Source organism: Leptosomus discolor, chromosome 1 (assembly GCF_034619465.1).
Source record: "Leptosomus discolor isolate bLepDis1 chromosome 1, bLepDis1.hap2, whole genome shotgun sequence".
Classification (NCBI taxonomy): Eukaryota; Metazoa; Chordata; class Aves; order Leptosomiformes; family Leptosomidae; genus Leptosomus; species Leptosomus discolor.
Genome location: NC_141391.1, coordinates 84,763,477 through 84,785,950, shown reverse-complemented (window position 1 = coordinate 84,785,950; position 22,474 = coordinate 84,763,477). Strand labels below are relative to the sequence as shown.

Here is a 22,474-nt window from a genome sequence, read left to right as displayed (position 1 = left end):
AGCGATCTTAAATTTAGGAACTAACTAGTAATCAGAGTGGCTACAGGGATAGTACAGCAGCATAATAAAATAATCCTGTCCTGCTGCCCAGTTTGCTAAGACTGTTCAAGTACCTGTGATACATTTCAGTTTCTGAATTCTTTCTCCTCTGCATTTATTTATTTGTCTTGATAAATGTTTGGTTAATAGCCTAGAGTGCATCATTAAAATATTTATGTACATGTCTCCATATATGTATACGCAGCGTGTCATGTCTACAAAACAACAGTATGTCCGTACTCAACATGCTTCCTACAAAGTCCTTTTATTGTACCTCTTCTTATTCCAATTGCTACCATAATGGTCCTCTGACAGCAAGGAGGTATTTCTCCAGCTTTAGAACTGTTCTTTTTGTGCAAAGCAATGCCTCGGATGTGAGGTTTTTTGCATGGAATGAGGTGTTTGCTCTGCCATGCACAGACAAGCTGCTGAGCGGCTGGCCCTTCAGAAGTCCTGTGAGTTCAAAGGCAAATAAGGGGCAAATCCAGAGCCCTGCTTTTGGGGGCCAGGGCTTCTGTGTTCGTCACACATTTCTTTTGGAGGGATGAAAAGGGTACCCAGTCTTCCTTTATCCTCAAGGGCCCTCTGTGGCTCCAGCCAGTTTCCCAAGGAAGCTGGGTGGCAGCTTCCTTTGGGATCTGGTGGCAGCCGAGCTTCAAACTCACCTGCTGTGGGTGACAGCACGGTGTCCCGCCACCGCAGTCGCCAGCTGCTCTGGTGCAACGTCCCCCAGACATCTCGTGTGCTTGTCTGACATTGAATCTGGGAGGACAACAGGTTGGCCTGGAGCACTGTGTGAAGTTTATTATTATTCCAGAAAGGAAGAAGGAAAATTAAAAACTTGTTATGACTTTTTTTTTTTTTTAACTACAGAGAAAGGTAGTAAATAACTTACAGAAGACAGTTGTTTCTAGTGCCTGATTTAGCTAAAATAATGGGGGTTAATTATTAAACCTTTTACTTGGTTGCTCACTTGTGCTGCTGATGCTTTAATCCTGGGTCACAGAAAGTTTAAGAGTGCTTTACAGGGGAGACTCACTTCTTTTTCCCTCAACCTTTCCACGCTGACAGGATGTTACGGGTTTTGCTGCTTTCTCTCTTTGTAGCTGCCATTGCTTATGCTGAGCTCTGCAAGCCAGGTAAGTTTTGGAGCTGATTCCCATCCTTCCCCAGGTAAATGTACCTATGAGTTTATGCCTACAAAGCTGCCAGCTTCTCAGATTTTTATTTTAACTAGTTGTCTCCAATTTGAAGATTTAAAACGCTGAGCATTCACTTCTTTTGAGTTTGCAAATTAAATAGGGAAGTTGATCTCGCTTAAAGAGGTCATGGAGAACCTCACTGAGACACTGTAGTGCTGCGGCTTTTTTCATGCTAGTAACTTCTGTTCTGCTAACCAGGTGATCTGTTAAGACACATTTAGAGGCTGCTGTTTGTGAAATAATTAGAGAAGTAAATGATTTAAAATCCTATTTTGGCTGACTATCAATATGTGTTTGCTTTTTTCTCTTTGTGTCAGATGCACAGAATGCTTTCAAAGTGCGGCTTAGTATCAAAACAGCTTTGGGAGATAATGCAGTAAGTAAAGTATCTTCACATATTCTTCCTGAGTGAGTATCTGCCAAAATAGAAGTAATATATGCTGTAAAATTTCTGAAGGCAACACAAGCAATTTGTTGTGAAATCTTGATTATAACAGCTTGCTCAAGTCATGATCCAGACATCTATTTCTTGACATTTGACTAGCCCACTCCTTAAAAGCATCTTTTAAGAGAAGTATAAAGCTTGCATTTTCATAAAGATCATTTTCTGACAAGGTTTATTTTTTTTCCTGGAAAATCAGTAGAGATGTTACTCTAATTGAAGTCTGTATTTTGGGGAAGGCACTTCTGCTTGATAGCGCTAACTGTAAAATCAAGCATGTCTGAGGAGAGTAGCGAGAAAAGATTGTTAGGTCTTTATGAAATGGGACTTTCTGTCAGGGTCTCAGACAAGCATGATCTGTGGAGGTCATTCAAGCATATCTCATCAATTCCCTACTAATGTAGGGCTATGGATAGTGGCCTTTCTTCTCTGCCTGTGGTGCACAAGCTAGTCTCATGAGGACTGAAATGCTTTGGCTTAGTTCAAGTCCTTGGGCTTAATGTAGAAGTACTGGTGTGAGCAATAAGGGTCTGTGATACATAAGAGATTGGGACATTAGGTGACCGAACGGTCCTTCTTGATCTAAAGTGCTATAAAATAGGCAGAGCCCAGTTCTTCATTTGCCATTTCGAATGCTTAGAGCAAATCTGCAGTGTGTTATAGGGCTCAGCATAAAATTAGATATGAAATGTCTTAGGCAGTCATCTCCACTGGAAGTCTGGTGTCTGATTATGTTAGGAGCCCTGGGAGACAAAAAGCAGGAGGTTACATGTTGTGAGAGACTGGAGATATGAGAATCTCCTTATGACTGTAGAAGCTGTTCTAAAATTACCCTGAAATATCAGGTAATAATATCAGGTAATAACTAATGTTAGGAAGGACCTAATTCTACTGATAACTTCATGAACCAGACAAATTGGGAAGAAATATTCAAGATATATACTATAGTATTTGTCTGTGGAAATTTGTATTGAAGTCAATTCTCTTGGGTTAGAGACTTTAATTAAACAGTAGTGTGAGCCTGGCTTGTTTAAAAAATTATTTAAGATAGTGTAATCCAGTGGCTTAAAATACGTCAAAATCATTATTGAAGCTCGGCTTGATGATAACTGCTAATATTTTGATTTAATCTTCGTTCAAAATAGTAGCTAAGAACGAAAATTGCAGTTCCCAGTAATGCTCTTTCTTAGTGCTTTTTGCTTCCCCAACTATAGTAAAATAAGGGGGGTTTGTTTGATCATTTGTGATTTTTTAAATTTTTCATCCGAAAAGGGTATGATACAGATCATTCATCTTAAAGGCGCTTTATATTACAAGAGAAAAACAATAAGTGAGAAGTCTATTGTTTTTTTGTAGAGAGTTGTTTATTTCATATAAAAAAAGTGTGTGAAAGCCCTAAGAATGGGCCAAACTAGAACAGCATTTTAGAACAACATGCTGAAAGTGGTATGATGCCGTACAAAATTACTCACAAATAACAGACAGTTTATTAAGTGCATAGGTAATAGTAGTTCCTTTTCATAGCCATTGCAATCTTCTCTGCAAATGACTGAAATTGAAAACTGAAACTACTATCAAACTGAAATTCATTTTGGTTGAAGAATTTGGGACAGTTTACTTTTTTATTTTATTTATTTACTTTAGCAAAGAAAAGCATAATGCTGTCATTGTATCACAGTAGGACACAGCCAGCGTAGAATATCTTGGTATGATGCTCTGCCACTGTATTCCATTTCATTCATTTCCAAGTCACTTCAAGCTAGATGATAACGGAAAACCCTGGTATGGTGGGCATTTTGCTCTAGGACTGGCAGGGTAATTCCATTATACATTCAAGGGCATTGGGTTAGTGTAGTTTTCCACGTGGTTTAGTGCATGCCATCCACTTCGTGTGAGGCTAATAAAGACAGGACACCATTTTTTAGTATGCCATGCACTTTGTGTGAGGCTCATAAAGGCAGGACACCATTTTTTAATTTGTTCACAGGGTAGGCTGTACTTTGAGGCAGGGAGTGCTATTTAGTGTATTTGTATAGTTCTTATCATGATGGAGCTGGAAAGAGCAGCTAACCTTCAGTAAGTATTGAACTGTTATCATTTTATTTGCAAATAGTGTGTGTACTTGACAGAGATATTGTTTGCTAACTGGTGGGAGGAAGCGTGGTGTTTGTAAGCCTAAATGGAAGGAAGGTGATTTATGAGTCTGTCTGAGGGTGGCGTTAACTTTTGAGTGGCTTCTGGAATAGCTGCTAGTCACTAGTTGCTTCCTACTCGTGGAGTTAGCAGAGTGGTGTAGACTTAATTCAAAAGGGACAACTAGGGAGTGAGCAGAAGTGCATTTGCACTGAGAAGCCTATGTGGCTCTGTGTCACCAGTCCGTTTAACCATAAGAGTCAAAGAGCTGGCACCTCAGGGGCCGCAGCCAGGTGAAGTAGCAGGTGCACTTCCCTTCTGGCTCGTGTGTTCAGGCTGTTTCCAGGGTAGAGGATGAAGAGTAGAAAGGCTGACATGCACCTTATGTCCTGCCACCAAATGGGACCCAGAAGTGTGTTCGTGTGTCTGTAGCCACACTGCAATCTGAGTGACTGTCTAGTTAAAACACAGAACCATTCAGGAGGGAGGGGACCTTGAAAGGTCCCTAGTCCCCTGCTGCTCAAATCCAGGTCAACACTGAAATCAGATCAGGTTGCTCAGGGAAATCTTGTAATATTATAATCTCATTCTACTAGCTTAAATTTTGTCTTCCTTAGAGTGCTGCTATAGCATTTCACCCCATCAACAATCTATGCTCATAATCTTTTAGCCATTATCTCATCAACCTCCTCTTTCACTAACAGGCACTTAAGACTGGCTTTCACAGTCGGCTGTGTCTAATTCTGCTCTTCCTTAACGTGTAAAGGATGGCAAGTGCATCTGAGCCAAGGTGGTTTTGTTTGTTCCTCTGTAGAGCAAAAGATGCTAAACTTTAATAGTTCTGTTACCATCATGTAAGGTTTCATTGATAATAGAGTTATCTTATGTTTATAGTGTGTGGTTGCAAATGGTATTTAATTCATTTCCTCTATAGCAGCATGAAATGTGGATGAATAGCTGCATTTCATAGGAACATAAGAACAGCAGCAACATCCTCAGCCATCAGCTGCAGCCCAGGCCTTTGCAACTGGAAGATAAAGATGAAACTGATAAAGCCCCATAGTAGAACGATTCAAGTTTCTTTGCACCTGTCCCTCTGACTGGGAGAAAGCTGATGATTAGAAAATGGCTTCTGGCAATTCGTGCCCACTTGTCCTGAGTTCGTACAGTTTGTTAGCTTGAAGGTATTCTTGCCACACTCCTCATTATGTTGCCTTCCCCCTGCATATTCCTGCGCGCAGTCATGTACAGAGGTTCTTGTTCGTATGGAGCCCACAGCCATCTCCATCTCCTCTACCTCCCATCTGATCATGGTTTTCTTGGAACTTCTTGCACTTCTGCCCAGAAGGTTGTCTGCAGCATCTTCTCCTCACTCAAGCAGGCGCCCGATTTCTGCTCAGCTTCCTCTGCTGGTTTCCTCCCTCATTTCTTGCAGCTTTCTGGTTATTCTGTCTTTTTTAGAGTGCTTACTCTTTCCAGCTGGGGATGGAGTTCCTCACTACAAATTGTTTTCCCTGTTTTGAGATACCCTTTTTGTTACTCTGACTTAAAGAAGCTCTAGGCTATTGCGTTATTTATGAAAACTGAATACTTGATAGTGACGAATTGTGCATATATACATGTACTGCACTAAGCATAAGCATATCAAGTACATATACTTGGTAGTGCTGCATTGCATTTGTGTCCATGTAGGCATGAAATGGAGTGTCCTTCATCATTACCCATTTTCAGGACAACTGATTAAATTATCTCCACAGCTGCTTTAATCCACTGGATTACAAATTGGTTTTTTCCATCCTTTTGGACCTGTTCTCAGAGAGTACAGATGGCGTGTATGGATTCAGTCAATGTACCACACACGGAAAAAGGAAGATCTTCCCTTTCAGTGCTGCGAATTGTGCTCCATGATTTAAATACAGATGTCTTTAAAATTACGATAAATAGTTTTATGGCTCCCATCTACATTAATTCCTACATTAATACATTACCTCTTTTTCTTTTAGTACTAGTTGCTTTCATTACTGTCATGTTTTCATCAGTGCAGTGGGATCAAAACACAGGCTTTTATAATTTCTTTTCAAAGACTCTCTCTTTTTTTTTTTCCCCCCCAGTTTAAGTTCTCAGACTGGCATGCAGTATCACAGTATGCTTACACCTCCCTTCATTCGCAAGGCAAGAGTGGTGAGTCAGAACCCAGGCTGTCAGCACTACGTCTGGATTTTAATGCTACTCAAGTTATCTGTTGCTCAGCTTAGTTGTCCTTGTCCTACCACATCTCAGAGAGCCCATTTCACAACTCATCGTTTGTCTAGGGATGATAAATATGATCAGTATGACTGCCCTTTAAATGGCTGCCTCCTTCCCTGCTTAGGTTCCCAGTCCACAGATGTCAGAGCAAAATGAGGGCTGATGCCTGGAAGTTGGATTCCTTCTTTCTGCGGAGAGGTTGCAGCTCCATGCATCCAAAATCAGAATTTAAAGTCCAGAGTTAAGATTTAGCATTTTCAACGCTGTTTACTGCCTTTTGGTGTACATTGCTGGTTTTTCAATGTGTTTTGTAAAGGCCGGTGAAAAAGTAGGTCCAAGTTGTCAACAGGGTTAAGTATCCACACTGTTGGTTTTCTGGTTTGGATGATTACAATGCAGATTTTTTTAATACTGAAAGTTAAAGATTAGATTTGTGTTCTGATTGACTGAAGAAAGCTGCCTCTAACCTCCATTAATATCATTCCAAGAAACTATTAATCTTTGTAATCTGCTGAAAGGGGAAATTTAATCAGTCTGCCTTAGTCATGGCTCTTGTTATAAAAATGTAATAGGTGGAGTTCTTACAGGTCGTTAGAATTGCATATGTGAATGAAAGCCCAGGGGAAGCTAGTGAAGCTATCTCAGAAACCTGAAATTATGGAAGCATGATTTTTCATCAAGACAACAGAAAACAGTTTTTGGAGCCTGTATTTTACTTCTTATTGAAGTAGTAGGGATGCTATTTTCTTTTGTCTCGCCTGTGATGTAGTAATTTGTACTATAGTTGAGTCTGTCTTCTTGTTGCAAGGATGGCGTGCAGCAATAAAAATCATAATCTCATTTTATTTCCTGGTGTCCTGACATCCAACTCCCAGACACTGCCTTCAACATTAGCTTTTTTTTTAAATTATTTTTAGGCAGAGCCAAATGGTGTTTGAGAGTGGATTCAAACCTTCTACTTTAACAGGGTTTATCCAGCAAAAGAGGCAAGGCCACATATACAGCTGTGTGAGGAGAATTCTAGTAGTATGCCTGGTCTTTGATACAAGAAACTTTACATCTCCAGTTTGGTCAGCTTTTGGAAACGCTCAAATCATTCAGTTTTTGGAAACATTCTTTGCACTTTATATTGTGCTTTGTAACAGCTGTTAGAAAAAGTCCTTTGTGCACTCTAAATAATGGGCAGGAATTTATTGTCGTAGCACAACCAGAGAATTTATTCATTTCCTTGATCAATATAGCATTTCAAGTTCAGTGGCTCTTTTCCCTCTCTGTACTGGCAGCACTGGTGCTGAAACTGATTGTTTTCCATCTTCCTTTACAGTATGCCTGGGATGCTAATGAAGAGTATCTCTTCAAAGCAATGGTGGCTTTTGCAATGAGAAGATATTCCAGCAAGAGCACAACTCAGTAAGCATCTACTCTGATTTGCCTCATACATATTAACAATGCTGTGGCCAATTCTCTGCTGAACTGTGGAAATCATTATATACAGCTTCCATAAACAGACCGTTCCAGTATGTTTCTTTGACAACCAGTTATATGTTAAACATCACACTCTCTTTGTCTTAAGCAATGTTCAATCTTTGGACCAGTGTCCCTGCTGATGTGAAGTGACACAGCTGTGGATCTCAGTAGGATTGTGACAATTCACTCTAGCAGAATCTGGCAGTAACACACGATACCTTCTGGAGGCCGTACTGGGAGGAGGTGAAGGGACACATTGGCAAGGTCAAAAAATGCAGTACAGGTCCTTGAATGAGCAGCTTTGGTGCACGTTTTCTTAGAGCACAGCTTCAGCAGTGTGCTGAAAATGAGCTGACTCAGAGAACTGGAAGGTAGATAGCTATGCTAGTGTGTGTTCTGCTGCGGGTACCTATCCCTAATGTCGCAGCGGTTGAGTCACCTAGCATCAACAAATTTCAGATCAGGCAGTTCAGACATAAATCAGCCTTTAATTGGTTTGGGGATTAAATCTACCCTGAGATATTGAATATTCTTCTCAGGCTTCTGATCCTTGCTACTTATGAAATGAGATACCAGATTAGACAGACTGTTTAGCAAGCTGTATTTTCAGTATGTTCTTATCTGTCTGAAATGAGAAACCTTATAAGTGTATTTCTATAGGCACATTATTTTTCCATTGTTTTTCAGTCTTAAAGGAAAGATTTGTGGTTCCAGTAGGCTAATGAGGATAAGGTTCTCAATTTACTTAAAAAAACCCTGCTTCAGACTGTCAGATGAAGCATATCCAACATTTGCAAAGATATTAGTTAACTTTAATTTTAGATGATTATTGTGGCTGCCACACTTTCTCTTAAATGGGTGATTTCCTGGTCAGTGTAGCAGGAGTGTTTTCTTGCAGTTACATTGTTATTCCTCAGAAGTTGTCTACTTTAAGCAAGAGATCCACTGCACCAAGCTCAACAAAAGCAGCCAAGTATGCTACTGCATCTAATTAAAATGACACTTAAAATAAATTCAAGATACATGCTGACTAAAGGTGGTTATACAGGACTTTTTCTCAGGTTTTCAAATTAGCAGACTTTTCATCCAGTATCTGATCCATAAAGATTAGCTTTTGTATACTTACTTTAGTCACAGGTCCTTTTTTGAAATTCTTCTCTTCCTCTGTAGTCATGGTGTTTTCACACAGCAAAAAACCTGTGTCAGAAGCCAGTGATCTTTTTCCTCTTCAAGGACCATGGCTCTCTGCAGACTCAACTAATATTAGAAAGCTTGGTGCAGGAATGGGAAAAAATCAAGACAATATGAAAGGATTTGAAGTTTTAATGGTAGTTATCTCTGTCCACTCTGGAAAATCATAGAATTTATGCTCATTTAATTCAGTTTCCTGATGATTTTTCCTATGGACAAATATGATAATGTCAGTGTTACTCCAGTTTGGAGGTGGGGTTGCACACTTTGATAATTTCCTGCTACTATGTTTGTCAGAGAAGTCAGTATAAGATTTGGAAACAGCTAGATGTGGGCATCTTTACCTCTTTTTGAGATGGTATAGGGCTTCCTCATGAGGTATAACTTGTCGGGGTGTACCTTGGAGGCATAACTGATAAGTCTTCTAGGACTTCTAGATACCTTCGCAGTCATGTGTAGACAGCATGTCAACCAAAGGATAGCTGTGCAGTTCTGAGGTCTGGTACGACTGACTAGGCAATGGGCTGAGGACTTTCCCAAAACCCAAGGGACCTCAGAGTCCCCGTTCAGTGATGGAGAGCTAGACGAACCTCCTAATACACCCCAAATAACCTGCCTGTCAGGTTCCATGGCAGTAGAAAAGCTGTGAAAGACTCCATCCTGTTAGAAGTCCTGGAAATAATGCACCCCTTTCCCCACCCTTATGGCTGGCAGCTGGAAGGAACGGCATCTAGAGGAAGGTGTGCAGTCCGTCTCCATCCCCCCTGCAGTGGGCAGGGAGGTGTGGGAGCACTCGGCATCCCAGGGGGTACGGCAGCATGCTGTGCACACAGGAACAGCACTGTCGCATAGCTGGAAAGGATAGTGACAGGGGCTTGCAGTGTGGTGAAGAGGGAGGCAGAAGCAGGAGCTTCTGGCAAATAAATTACATTACACTACAAGAGCTTTTACAGATAAATGCCCACAGATTTTCTTTGGGAGCTGTAAAAGATCAATGATCCATCATTCTGTCATAAAAGAACAAATAAATTGATTGTGACTGCATTCTGATAGCGTCAGATTTACCCAAATTTTGCAACTGGTTAATTAAAGATTTTTTGTCAAGATGAAGACTTAAGAAAAATTCACCAGTACTTTACATAACCAAATACTGCTTCTGCCAGGGTATAAATTCTGGACAGGGCCATAACCAGGATGTGACAAACCTCCCCTTTAACATCCTATTAATTTCTATCACACCCACAGCCCTGCAGTAACTCATAGCCACAACTAACTCCCACATGAGACTAAATGCCATAAACTTCAGCAAACTGGATCAGGCCCTAAAATAATTTGTCTGGTGATCAGCATAACCATTGTCGCAGGCTGTCCCATCATTTTTGAGATTCAAAGTCACCTTTTGTTAGGCTTCTGAAGCTGGATAAAAGCCAGCCTGTAAAGACAAACATTTGAATGTGCTGCTGGAAACAGCAGTTGATGCTGTTGTTGCCCTTGTGTAACCACTGAGTGACCCAAAGAAGAATGGAGAGGATTGCACATTACATCTCGAGTTCTCTAAAGTTAATTCCTAAACTAAAATTTAATAAATCATGGAGCTGTGTTTAATGTTTGAAAGGCTTGTCAAATTTTCAAGTTTGTGTGAAACAGAAGAAAGACACAATCCACCACATTACTTGGTAATTATTAATACAGATAAAATAAATACTTCTTTTTCAGTGGAGAAATAAAGCTCCTCTATTTCCTGCTCTATATATGGCCTTTCAATTCATTCTCAGTACATACATTCATGAGCTACATAAGCCAACCTTTGATCTCGCAGTGTTAAAAAAAAAGATTATCTGCAGTGTGTGTTAGTAACCCTGTTTTTTCTAATCTGTGACTAATTTGAAATAATATGCATCTCTTTTGGGCCTGGGACTAGTTAATCTTTAGAGCAGAAAGAATATCATCACATTTACTTTCATTCAAGTAACAGAATCTGCATTTGGTACGTCTTCCCTCCCATTTGTAGATTAAAAAAGCTGCAGTTTTCCTCATGAAGTGGCCAGAAAAAAATTCATCAACATTTTCCATCTCCCTGTTTTATGCTAAAAAGATAGTGACCATTTAGAAAAACAAAATAAGCTTCTAGATTTAAAGCTGTTATGATCCCATGGTTACTGTTCACAAAAAGGAAGAACCATAACGTTCCTTTGCAGGAGCCAGCTGTACAGCACTGGGGTGGAAGAGGCCTGATGCTTTCAAGAGAGCTGGAGATAGGCACTTCGGACTTGGGAACTGTGGTTCTCCCAGGAGCTAATGGCCCCTGTAGGCACGCAGCTCCCTTCGAGTCTCTGGCAGCTCTTCCTTACCTCTAAGCAATCCTTTAAATCTCTATAAGGAACAATGATGGTGTTTCAGGCCAAGAAACCATCAGGGTTTCCTGCTCACTGGTGTTCACTTGTGTATATTAAAGGAAATGCAATTTTTTACTTTTGCTGTGGTGCCATGAGGCAGAACCAGGATCTTGTGATTTTGATGATAACAGTCTTTCATAATCCCCATGACAGAAGCCGATCATCTGCTAAGGAAATAAAAAGATGTCCACATATACATTTACAAATACACTTGATGTGCGTAGTGCATGGAAAAGTCAGGCTTCTCAACTCTAAACAGTGTAAAGGCATCGTTTTGTAATGCTTCTGCATGCTGTGAATCAAACCTGCATGCAAATAGCACAGAGGAAAAACAAAAAAAGGCATACCAAAGAAATTGCCACATTGGTACTTGTTGAACCCAGTCTGTTTTGGTGTTTGCTCAATCCCCTTTGAACTCCTCATGAGTGCTATTATTCTCTTTGGAGCCTAGAAGGATTTACAGCATTCAGATACCGCCGATGAAAAAGTGGTGGCAGTGAAGCTTTATATGCTTATAATCAAGCAAGGATTTTAGACACAACAGGGAGCAAAAAGGAGGTAAATTTTAAATATCCTAGTGTAAGCCTTGCTGCCTGATTGATTCAGTGCTGTTTGAGAAAGATGCTGCCCCTAAGGATGACCGGCTGCCCTATCTCGTGCTGAAAACCTTGGCACTGTAGGGAAGACCCCAGATTGAAAAGTCTCTTTGAGTCTCAGAAGGAGAATGAGAAAGTCAGGGTTTTTTCCCAGTCTTTATTTACCAAATTTATCTTTCTCTGGGGATCAAACTTTCCTTACTCACCCTATGTCAAGAACAACTGTAGGGCAACACGAGCACAGATTTTCTACTTGGACCAGTTTTTGGTTGCGCCACAGAAATTCCAGCTTTAAGGTCTGCAGTAACGTGAAGCTTTAGGTCCTACTGTTGTAAATTCTTGTAATGGAAAACTTCCTTTGCAGGTAGAATTTTGGGTATCGTGTGAAGTCAGCAAGAGTTGTCAGCCACCAGCCAAAAGTAGACACACCCCCCCCCCCGCCCCTTGTAAATTTTGTGCTTTGCTTTTTGTTTTGGGAGGAATAAATCTGCTTTCGTCTTCTTACTGTTGCCAGCAAACTGATGTGAACATCTTTTCAAATTCCAGAGCATGGTTTTCCTCTTTTATGCATAAAAATTCTCTGTATTTGCAAAATTGTCATTGTTCCAGGGAAATAAAAGTGGGTATTTCAGCTCTGCAAAATCATTACTTTCCATTTTATTGCGTATCTCTATAGAATATATACCTTCCCTGTAGAACGAAGGGTTGCACTACCCCAGGCACCCAAAACACCACCCCAAACCAGCTTTCAGCTTCAGTAAGTAAAATATTTCAACAAAATATCCGTATTGGATTATTGTGATCAAGCCCCGGTGCCTGTCCTGCCTTAAAAGCGAACTCGTTCTTTTCTGGATGGAGACTACACATTCATCGGCAATTTTGGCTCCCTTAGATCCCTTCCTACCTCTTGCTTCCTGCTCCTCAGGCCGCTGCAGTGGTCATTTAATTATGTTTGTAATTAGCCAGAAGGTGGCACTACGGAGCAGGGCGCGGTGGCGAGATGGGGGGGGGGGGGTGGGGGTGGCTTGCTGGGGGGGGGGATTTGTCACCCTGAGAAAGAGCACAGGCTGCAGAGGACACGTTAAAGCTTGCGTTTTGATGATGGACAGGCCAAACGTTACAACCAGTTCCTGTACTTAGTAATGGGCATTGTGAATGTCACTAATTAAAAGAGGGGCTGCATCCTTCGCTGGCTCACTGCCGGGTTTCCTTCTGCGGAACAGGAGGTAGTGTCCAAAGAATGATCACCCCAAGCGCGGTCTGTCAAGACACGGCAGATGTGTTGTGCTTGTGGCCAGGTAGACCTTGTGCAAAGGTGAACCAAGTCCAGGCTGCTCTCTGGAAATAAAAATGATCCTAGGTCATGATCCTGGACTTTCAGAATATCTGCTCGCTGCTTGGACATGGCCAGTAAATCCGAATCCTGAGCTAGAGTCTTGGAGTTGTTTATTAATGATAGTCATGGTTTGAGGCTGGGCTGGCCACTAACAAATGACACTTTCTATTAATCCCTCTCCCCTCCCAAGAGGGAAAAGGAGAGAGAACAAGGGAGAGAGACTTTACGGTTTGGAAAAGAAAACTAAAACAGCTTTAATGGAACAATAACAATAAAAGAAAAGATAAATAATAAGAATAAGGAAAAAAAAAGAAATATATACAATATGTACAAATAGATAAAAAACCAATACCGAACCCAACTCCCCCCACCCTGATGACAATACGTCACCACCACACCGCAGGGCTGGCGCTGGGGCAGTCCCAGGCTGGACTCGACAGCAGACAGGGATGGGATACAGGAGCTAGACTCAGGCACTGGATTCAGGGATGCACGGATCAGTCCTCCTCAGATGTCGGCCATTGAAGAAGAGAGGAAGAGACAAAGAGAACGAGACCCTCGTGATCTCTCAGCTTTATGCTGAATATGACTTCTATGGGATGGAATACTCTGTTGGTCAGGTTTGGGTCACCTGTCCAGTTCGCTCCTCCCTGTAGGTGCGACCATTTTCACTCCTGGCACCCCAACACGGAGTACAAGATTCAGCAGTGACCTTGGTCGCCATGAGAACAAGTACAAGCAAAGGCCTCTCTGCACACCATTGCTTGGTACGAACTATAAACATCAGGCCTTAGAACTGCTAGGAGCAGTCACTGTCTGGAAAAACATGCTGCTGTTTCAGAAAGTGCCGTTAGTTAGAGGGGACTTAACTGAAAAGTTAAAGCACTAAAACAGAATTAGTTCTGATTTAGCCCAAACCAGGACAATGATATAGAATGAAATTTTTTTTTTTTTTCCCATTTTTATCTCTCTAGCTATCTGTCATTGAATTCCTAAAGGCTTTGGCTGTGCTTTTACAATACATACTATGTTCCTTGCCATGCTAGAATAAATGCCACAATTCCTGTGTATTACACAAGTTTGGCTGGTTTGTTTCTTAGTTGTGTGAATAAGTTAGGAACAGATAGAAGAACATAGGGGGACCATCTATCCTCAGTCACTATCATGATAGTAACAGATTAGCCTTTACTTCTTTAGTTTAAATACTCATGATGTCATTCCATGAGGTTTTTCTAATGAAAGTTCCACCATTTACTAGTATTAGTGGTAGAAAATTTGTAAGAATCTGAAAAAAGGCATTTAAAAGACATTTTGCACACTTTAAATAGTATGCCATAAGCTGCGTGCTCGTGCCCTTCCACCATTAACTTCATGTAATGCTGAGCAATCTTCTTTTAAAACAGATAAGATAAATATTTGTCATAGCATAAGCTGAAGGGCATAGGCAAGTGCCAGTAGAATGCCAGCAGAATGTCTAAATTTAGCCTGTTGCCTCCACTCTGTGCCTGACACTGTGAACAAAGATGTCAAAAAGAATAACATCAATTTCATGGCTTTTCACTGCAACAAATGTATCGTGTAGAAGGATACAGTCACTTGAAGTAGAACGACTGCAATCGCCTGAAAATCACGTGGAAAATCCCCCATGCCTGATTCCTGTGGTGTTATTCTGTGGTGGCAAAACAAAAAGTCTTAGTTCAGCAATGCGTTTGCCCCATTATATGGCCTTTGTCACAGCCCTGATTATTGGGATGCAAATATGTCTTTTTCCATTTGATTACGCTAAATGGGTGTCCCAGACCATGCAAGTTTGTAATAGATTCAGAAATCTGTTTGAAGACGCAAGTTTGGTCTCAATAAGCTTAATATTTTTTTTAATCATACTGGGAAATGGGAGATGCTGTGAGAAATATTTCTTCCTTGAGCATTAACTGTTAACTTCTTTAAAAGTAAGAATTTTTCCCCGTTTGAATGAAAGCAATGTTTTAAGAACGTTTAAAATATTTCAATAATTCCTTCCATGCTTCTTTAATGATGTTTTTGTTTTAACTATCTGCAGAATTTCTAACGTGCTGGTCTGCAATGTAACGGATCGGGTGTCATTTTGGTTTGTGGTCACAGATTCTTCCAAAAATGTGACGACTGTTCCTGGAAGTGAGGTGGAGGCAGCCATCAGGTACAGCGTCTGCTTCTGCAACCTTTTCTTCCTTGCTGACTGAGGATGCTTTCTCTCTCTGGGCCTTGTGTGAATGAGCACTCTGCCTCTTTAAGGATGAACTAATCCAAGTAGTTAAAACACCAAGGGGTCAGTACTCTTTCATGCATGTGAGATTAGAGGATTTTTAACAGTCCCACAGAATGCAAAGCATGTGAGCCTTGGGCTTATAACTTTGAAAGGAGCCTCTCTTAATGCTGCAGCCTCAGAAGAAATCTAGTCTCTTTCCAGAGCCCTGCCTGTAATTTGCTGTCCAGTGCGTGGCACATACACTGCTCTCATCCAGCTGCTACTTTTCCCAGCGAGAGAGCCTCCTCCCTCAGATGATGGAATTGCACACTTTCTGGGTGGGATTTGTGTCATTTGACTTTCATTGCTTGCCACATGCACACCTACACCTGGACTGATGACCGCAGGCTCCCTTTCAGTGCTTCTCAAATACAGTTCATCTGACTTAAATTGGAAGTCAGCTTTCACGTGAGAAGAGCTCATGTGAACTCTTCATGAGCAGAGCTGGCCGTGGCCCGGCTTGGCTTAAACAATCTTATACTCACATTCTTTTCATACCAGCTCTTTCTAGAACGCTGGTCAACATCACAGCTGAGCATTGCTTGTACAAAGTTCCATGCAGTACAATCCAGTTTGCTTTCTACTAAATATTGCATTCTGTAGCCAAGAAAAGCAAGACTGTGGAGCTGAAGAAAGAAAAAGAAAAAATGGGTAATCTGACTTCAGTGGTCCACCAAACCTGCATTAAGGGTTTATAGGGGTGACTCCCACGGGCAGCATAACTCACATACATTTCTCAAGCACAGAGTGAGAAACAGACTTCTTTGTTTTTAGGCATTCTGTACTTTGTCTTGAAAATTCATGTTATCTCTGTGGAGGTGTAATGCCTAATTCCTGATGAATGAGTATGCCTTCTTTTGGAAAGATTAACTTTTAAGCTTATGAGCAGATTAAACTATTTCCTACAGAGACACCAAACAATAGCTTCATAGCATTAGTGGAGGAAGCAGATTATTTATTCACTGAAGCTCTCCTTAAGAGTGCTGGAATGCAAGGTTTTTGCATTTCTGTTATTCTTTGATACGTTCAGTAGCATAAGCTGATTTATTTAAGTCTTTTATGTGCCCTGTTTGCCACGGAAATTGGATGCTATTATAGTATGTTTGTTTTTTTAACTGTTGTCTGTCACCAGATAAAGAATACGCTATTTATGAAAGTTTTAATTCCTACCTAACTTAGAAACAAGAAATAAACCAGTCTGTAAAACTACAATACTTTTTATTCAATTGCTTCTGTTTGCAGGCTTCCATACTAAACCATTATTCTAAATTCTTCATACTACAGTAGCACATAAGAACATACCCATGGACCAGAACTTTGTAGTATGGAGATTCTCTACAAAGTAAGAATAAAGAGGAAGGTAAACCTTGTCAGAGCTCTGTATGAGACCCGAGATTTTGCATAAATACACACAAGTTGTATTTATGTATGTACAAACACAAAATGCACCTGTAGTTGCCTGCATGTGTTTCAGCACGTAGTTCTGTAGCTCCAGCCGTTAGATAAGGGTGAACAATGCTCATTTCAGCTGTTCACAATGATCCTTTCATATCAATAAGGATGAAAATCTTTTCTAAATCAAAGACAGCTTACCATATAATGAGTCTTATAATGTGCCGTGGCTTTCAGTCCTCTCCAGGAATGCTAGCTTTCCATTAGGGCTAAGAATTTCCTGTTTATGGGAAGCATTATGATTTCCAAGTCAAGCATTATGATTTCCAAGAAAAGAAATTTGCAAAATGTTACCTCTGTTTCCCATATATCTATTCTTAGGAAATACTTGCTCTATGGTAAATAAATTGAATTGTATACAAGAAAGAGCTGCTGTAAATCATACAACTCCAATCAAAAAGAATCTCTCAAGACCAATATATGTAATACATTTTCTCGAAATTTTTAACATTTTGAAAAAGCTAGTGAAAGGTACTGTGAATGCCTGTCAAGGCTGCTTAGATTCAGATCCAGAAATACCTGCAAATGCTTAGAAGCAGTGAATGTGGGTGAAGATATCCATTAAAGGGTAGTAGTTGTACTACTCATGGAAAAACGTACTTTTGGGACTTAAGAGTTTCTCATAATGGAAACAAATGTGCGAAGTACAAACCCCTTTAGCTGCATCCTGCAGGGAAGATGGGCATGTTGGCAATAGGGGTGGATTCTTCTGGATCAAATCGTATCCTGTGCTTCGTGGACATAAGAAAATCTACAGCAGCAAGAGCAGATGTACCAGCCCATAACATGCAGGACGGTTCAGTTTGAGGAACTAAGGGGCACTGATAAGTAAATCCTCTGAGCATTGCAGGGTAGATCTGCCACTGCCATGCTAATCTTGAATGCTGTACGAGCAAGACAACAGAGCCACTCTTACAGGTTACAACCTGCTATGTCTTCAGCACATGGTCCAAGCCAGAAATAAATAATGGTACTGTACTTCAGTTCTCATCTGTATTTCTTGATTTTTCAGATAAATACTTATGGAAGCCTGGCGTTCAAAACCCTGTAAGTGTGTGGGTGTCTATGGATTACTCACAAGGTCTATGTTAAAGTGAAGGTCTGTGGAATCCTACCAACATTGTGCTGGATCAAATTCAGCCAGACTTGCAGCGCATACATGAAAATTCCTTTTTTTTTTCCCTTCTGTCTTTTTAACTTAGAAAATACCTTTATAAAGAGTTGTGATGTTCTTTATGTTTTTATGAAGGATGAACCGGAACAGAATCAACAGTGCCTTCCTACTGAGTGACAAAACACTGCAGTTCCTGAAGATAACCTCAACCTTATCACCTCCTGTTGAACCCTCCACGCCTGTCTGGCTTATCGTATTTGGTGTTGTTCTTTGTCTCATTGTGGCTGGAATTGTTTTCCTTGTTGTTGCGGGGATTCAGCAGCGCAAGAAGTAAGCAGCTTAGCTTTTCTTCTGTTTTAACTGAATACTGTCAAATTAAGTCAGCTGGTCTGGTTTTGCTTTTCAGATCAGCCTCAGAGAAATTATAGCTGTGCCCTCCCCCCCTCCCCCCAAGGTAAAGATAACCCATGTGTCCTTTTCCAAGGAAAGGGGTGGAAATTTTTAACTAAGTATAGATGCCTTAGTAATGCTGGGGTGTAATGAGGAAATACAGAGTATAAGAATATGATCCTGAAGGCCACCTAACTAGAGGTGATAGCTTTGCAAAGACATTTGCTGTCATTCTTCTTAAGGTTTAGTGTGCCACAGGCAAGCCTCCTCTCACAGACTATCCAAATATCCCAAGAGGGAGAAGGCTGGCAGCAACTGTGCCCCTTTGAGGCCAGTAGTGTCAACAGGGATAAAAAAATGCAGCTGCAGCCTGAGAAGCCTCAGTAGAGGGCACAGTAATGATTAATGTATGGCTGAAGAGGGCCTGCTCAATGGAACGGTGCATGGTCTCACCACCTGATGAGTCCAAAGTATCCAGCCCTTCATAGGTTCATGACCAGATCTCCCTATAAGCCTAGGTGTTTGCTGTTTGGCAGTAGGGCAGGAGAGAGATACTCTCTTTTCCTCTCAGTTTTTGCCCTGTGGTGGCACTGGTGAAAAAGAGAAGGCTATTCATGCTTCCCTGGTGTGTGCTTGTTGGAGCAAGACAGAGAGTAGGTGGAGTTTCAGTCTTTCCATCTCTGTTGGCTCAGATTTAGGCATAAGGAATAGAAATTTCTCAGCTGAGATGAGATTCTGCCATTGAAGTTCAGCTTCTGCTATGCATTAGGCTGCCATGGAGGTTAGGTTACACATAAACACAAAATTATGACTTCAGCAACAGTCATAACAAGAACAGCAGAGGAACTGAAAAAAGGTAAATTTCTACTGACAACTGGGTAACATTAAAATTATTGACTGTATGGTGGACTGCATCCCCAGATATATCAGAACAAGGATTCATATATGAAAAGTGGTGTGTTGCAGAGACTTTTCCTTTCTGGCTCCTTATCACCTTGAGGAATAACATTAAAAGATCGCAGAAAAACTACATTTATTGTGAAGGATAAGTGCTTCTCATAGAGAACCCTTAGTAGTGTAGTCAGAATTCCTCCAGTTGTATTTTGCACTCAGAAAGATTGCATGAATTTGCTAAAGCTCGTTCTGTTTTCAAAAAACAAAATTCAACAAACATTAGATGAGAGATGCTGTCGGGGAAAGAGTATGGGCAGGTACTTGGGATCTGTGGGTAGTTTAAGCTCTATCACAACCTTCCATGTGATATGGGCTGAGTTATTGCATCCCCTGAACCTAGGCAACTGGAGAATAATATTGCTACCTGAAGCCCATACCTGCCCTCTGTGGAGTATCTTGGCTCTGTGTGTCTATATAGTGCCTAACTTAAAGGGGGTCTTTGAACATTTCAAATAAGTGTAATATAAATAAATTATGCTAAATAACTATTATTTTTCTAGCTAAAATAGTCATTTGTGCTTCATATCATGCTGAAAGACAGCATTTTCCCCCCTCTTTTCAAAATAACTCAGCTGAGCTTGAGCAGTTCCCCTCAATGTGGTGTAAACTACATGCTCTTATTGTCATACTACCAGTAATATGGCTTGCTGCTGCCTGCCTATGGTCACTTGGCATCCTCTCTGTCTCATGCTCTTGTTGTCCTTGCAGTTGTTATGCTCCTTTTTACTTGCCACTGTTTCCCTACTCTGCCTTTATGTATAACCTTTCCTCAGAGCAGATTAATCTGTGATTGAACTCTAACCCTTCTTTCACATCAATGGCATCTGCAGGCAGGTGCAGGGGAGTGAGAGAGAGGGTAACCCAAGCATATATTTCTTCCATTTACTGTAGCAAAGACTGGAGAGGTAAAAGGGATGGTCTGGGCTATTTGGCTTCTCGGAAGAAGAGCCAGACATCAGAGAAGAGAATTTCAAAAGTGCTCATCTCTTTTTTGGGCACCGAAGTATGTGACCAGGTTGTCAAAGACTTGAGCATGTCCAGTAGTGAGTTTTCTTGGAAACCTGTCCAGAGCTGACATAATGACAGCTCTGTTGCCTGGTAAGCTGTGTTGCAAATCTGTCCCCAAGGGCAGTGTTGACTTCTCATAAATCTGGCATTTTGTCTTTATAGACCTTTAAAGTACCAGTTAAATACCTCGGATCAGATAAGCCCAAAAGCACGTGCTTCAGGCTGTTCATATTCAGGGTGGCAGGGAAGCATGTGATTGGCCCATAATGCAGTTTCAGTAGTGAGTTAGACTCACACGTAATTTCTTGAACTGAAAGATTTTCTTAGTTAGGTCTTCACTGTGCATCCCTGCCAACATGTAAAATCCCAAGCCTCCAGCTGCCCGCAGCTTGGAGACCTTGTAGCCCTTGTGATTGTAGCCCTTGACTCTGCAGTGAGCTGGATCAGACACACTGTCTCCCAGCTTTATGTTGTTCTCCTGTCATTGCAGCAATAGGCCACCTCCCTCTCCAATAATAGATTTGGCACATACCCAGGGCAGGACCATCCTCTACGGGCTATGCTGAACCAAACTGAAGTCCACACCTACCCCCAGCCCCAAAAGCCCATTTGCAGCAGAGGCCATTTGCCCTGGGAAGAGCGAAAACAGAGTAAGCTCGCACAGACCTTCACACACAAAGCTTCCCTCCATTACTCTCCCAGCATCTAATTTGCAGCTGGGGGCCTTGCTGAGCTGGATTTGGTCTTCATGTATTGGGTAACCCATGATGTTTTCTCTTCCCTTAACTTGTTGAGTCTCCCCTTGGACTCAGAAATTTTTTGCTTCTCTGAATTCCTATGGCAACGAGTTCCACACATCTCCTACTCCTCCCATTTCTTTTGAATCTGCTTCTTAGTATCGTCTTTTATGTTCTGCCCCCACAGTTTTTGTATTAAAGAACACTCCTTTTATCACTGTAAGAGCAGATGCAACAGCCAGAAGTCACAGGTTTCCACTACTACCCCCCACATTTATTTTTAGCACGTCAGTAATGCCAAGAATCTCCCAAAGGCCAATAAAATTTTATTATTGTTAATATCGCTGTTATTAGCAGTTACACTGAGTCAGGTTGTTATGATTGTCCTGAGTCAGATTGTTACAGTACATGTTGTGGGATAGGAAGAAGCAGTGGAGCTGACCTTTGGGTTTCTTATCCTCTGAAACCGCTGATGCTGCAGGCTGTAAAGTACAGCAGATTTTTCAACTATGAACTAGTAGATCTCAAGGTCAGAATAAATCTGGAATTAAAGGAACATCGTGACGTGTTGACTGATATTTCTGTATTACATCTTCTCATGGCTTATTTTTGGATAATTTTATTCAGCAACTGTTTTAGTATGCTTTTGGTGAGAACTGGAGCCTGGAATAGTGAAAGCCATACAATTGTTTGATCTAGAAGACAAAAGTATAAAATACTGGGTAGGAAGGTGGCTGTTGGTGAAGTTTGAACTAAAACTGCAGATCTGCAACGTTACAAGTACCTAACTTCTGGAGAAGATCATCAAGGAGTATGAAGGTACTCGAGTCTCCATATTTGGAGGCTATAGTTTAAAGCTGATCTCTTTCTAAAAAGTGTGTTTTAATTTGTCCCCATCATGGGCTGAAATCTACAACATATGTAGCAGGGTCAGACTAGATGTTTAACATAGTCCTTCCTGACATAAAGCAAAAACAGATTTAGAGATTTTTTCCTTTTTTTTTTTTGCACCAGCTTTTCCTTCTGCGATCTCTGGTCATTTTACAGAATAAGGAGGTGAAGTAATATTTATAACATACTTACAACATGTTTACTCTAGGTTTGCTTGTTCCCGATCCTGACCTCAAACCACTAAACCAGGGCTTCCAATCTGTGGGCCTCCCACCTTCCGTAGTATGTTTACCACAGCAAAGAGGTGCACCAGATAATGCCTTTCAGAACATAACCTACGATAAACTTCTGACTAAACATGCAGTTCTCAGTCTGTGGAATTGTGGTGGAGCGCTGCAGGTCAACAGAGTCAGATGATTTTCTCTTTCTTGTTTTTAGGAAGAATAAAGAGTCAACGGAGAGAGAAAATTTGGAAGAGAAAGGCGAAGTGACAGGAACATTAGAAAATGGGATTCCTTGCGAAGCGCTGGATTTAAAAGCCGGCCACATTAACGGGGTCTTTGCAGCAGATGATGAACGGTTCACATCCTTATGA

At 41.0% G+C, this 22,474-nt stretch overlaps 1 protein-coding gene across 1 annotated transcript; it reads left to right on the top strand.

Annotated features, from left to right (window-relative positions):
• Positions 1-1,111: 1,111 nt before the first annotated feature.
• On the top strand, positions 1,112-22,474 carry CLTRN (collectrin, amino acid transport regulator). The gene is made up of 6 exons (XM_086463604.1): positions 1,112-1,178; positions 1,559-1,617; positions 7,388-7,473; positions 15,109-15,225; positions 18,035-18,229; positions 22,318-22,474. The coding sequence occupies exons 1-6, from the start codon at positions 1,112-1,114 to the stop codon at positions 22,472-22,474; spliced, it is 681 nt and encodes a 226-aa protein (XP_086319730.1).

What these genes read in the sequence shown, in the direction of transcription:
- CLTRN (XM_086463604.1), top strand. Translation starts at nt 1,112, where the DNA reads ATGTTACGGGTTTTGCTGCTTTCTCTCTTTGTAGCTGCCATTGCTTAT. An exon ending in CAGCTTTGGGAGATAATGCA is followed by an intron (nt 1,618 to 7,387) that starts GTAAGTAAAGTA and finishes CTTCCTTTACAG; the next exon opens with TATGCCTGGGATGCTAATGA. An exon ending in GAGGTGGAGGCAGCCATCAG is followed by an intron (nt 15,226 to 18,034) that starts GTACAGCGTCTG and finishes GTTTTTATGAAG; the next exon opens with GATGAACCGGAACAGAATCA.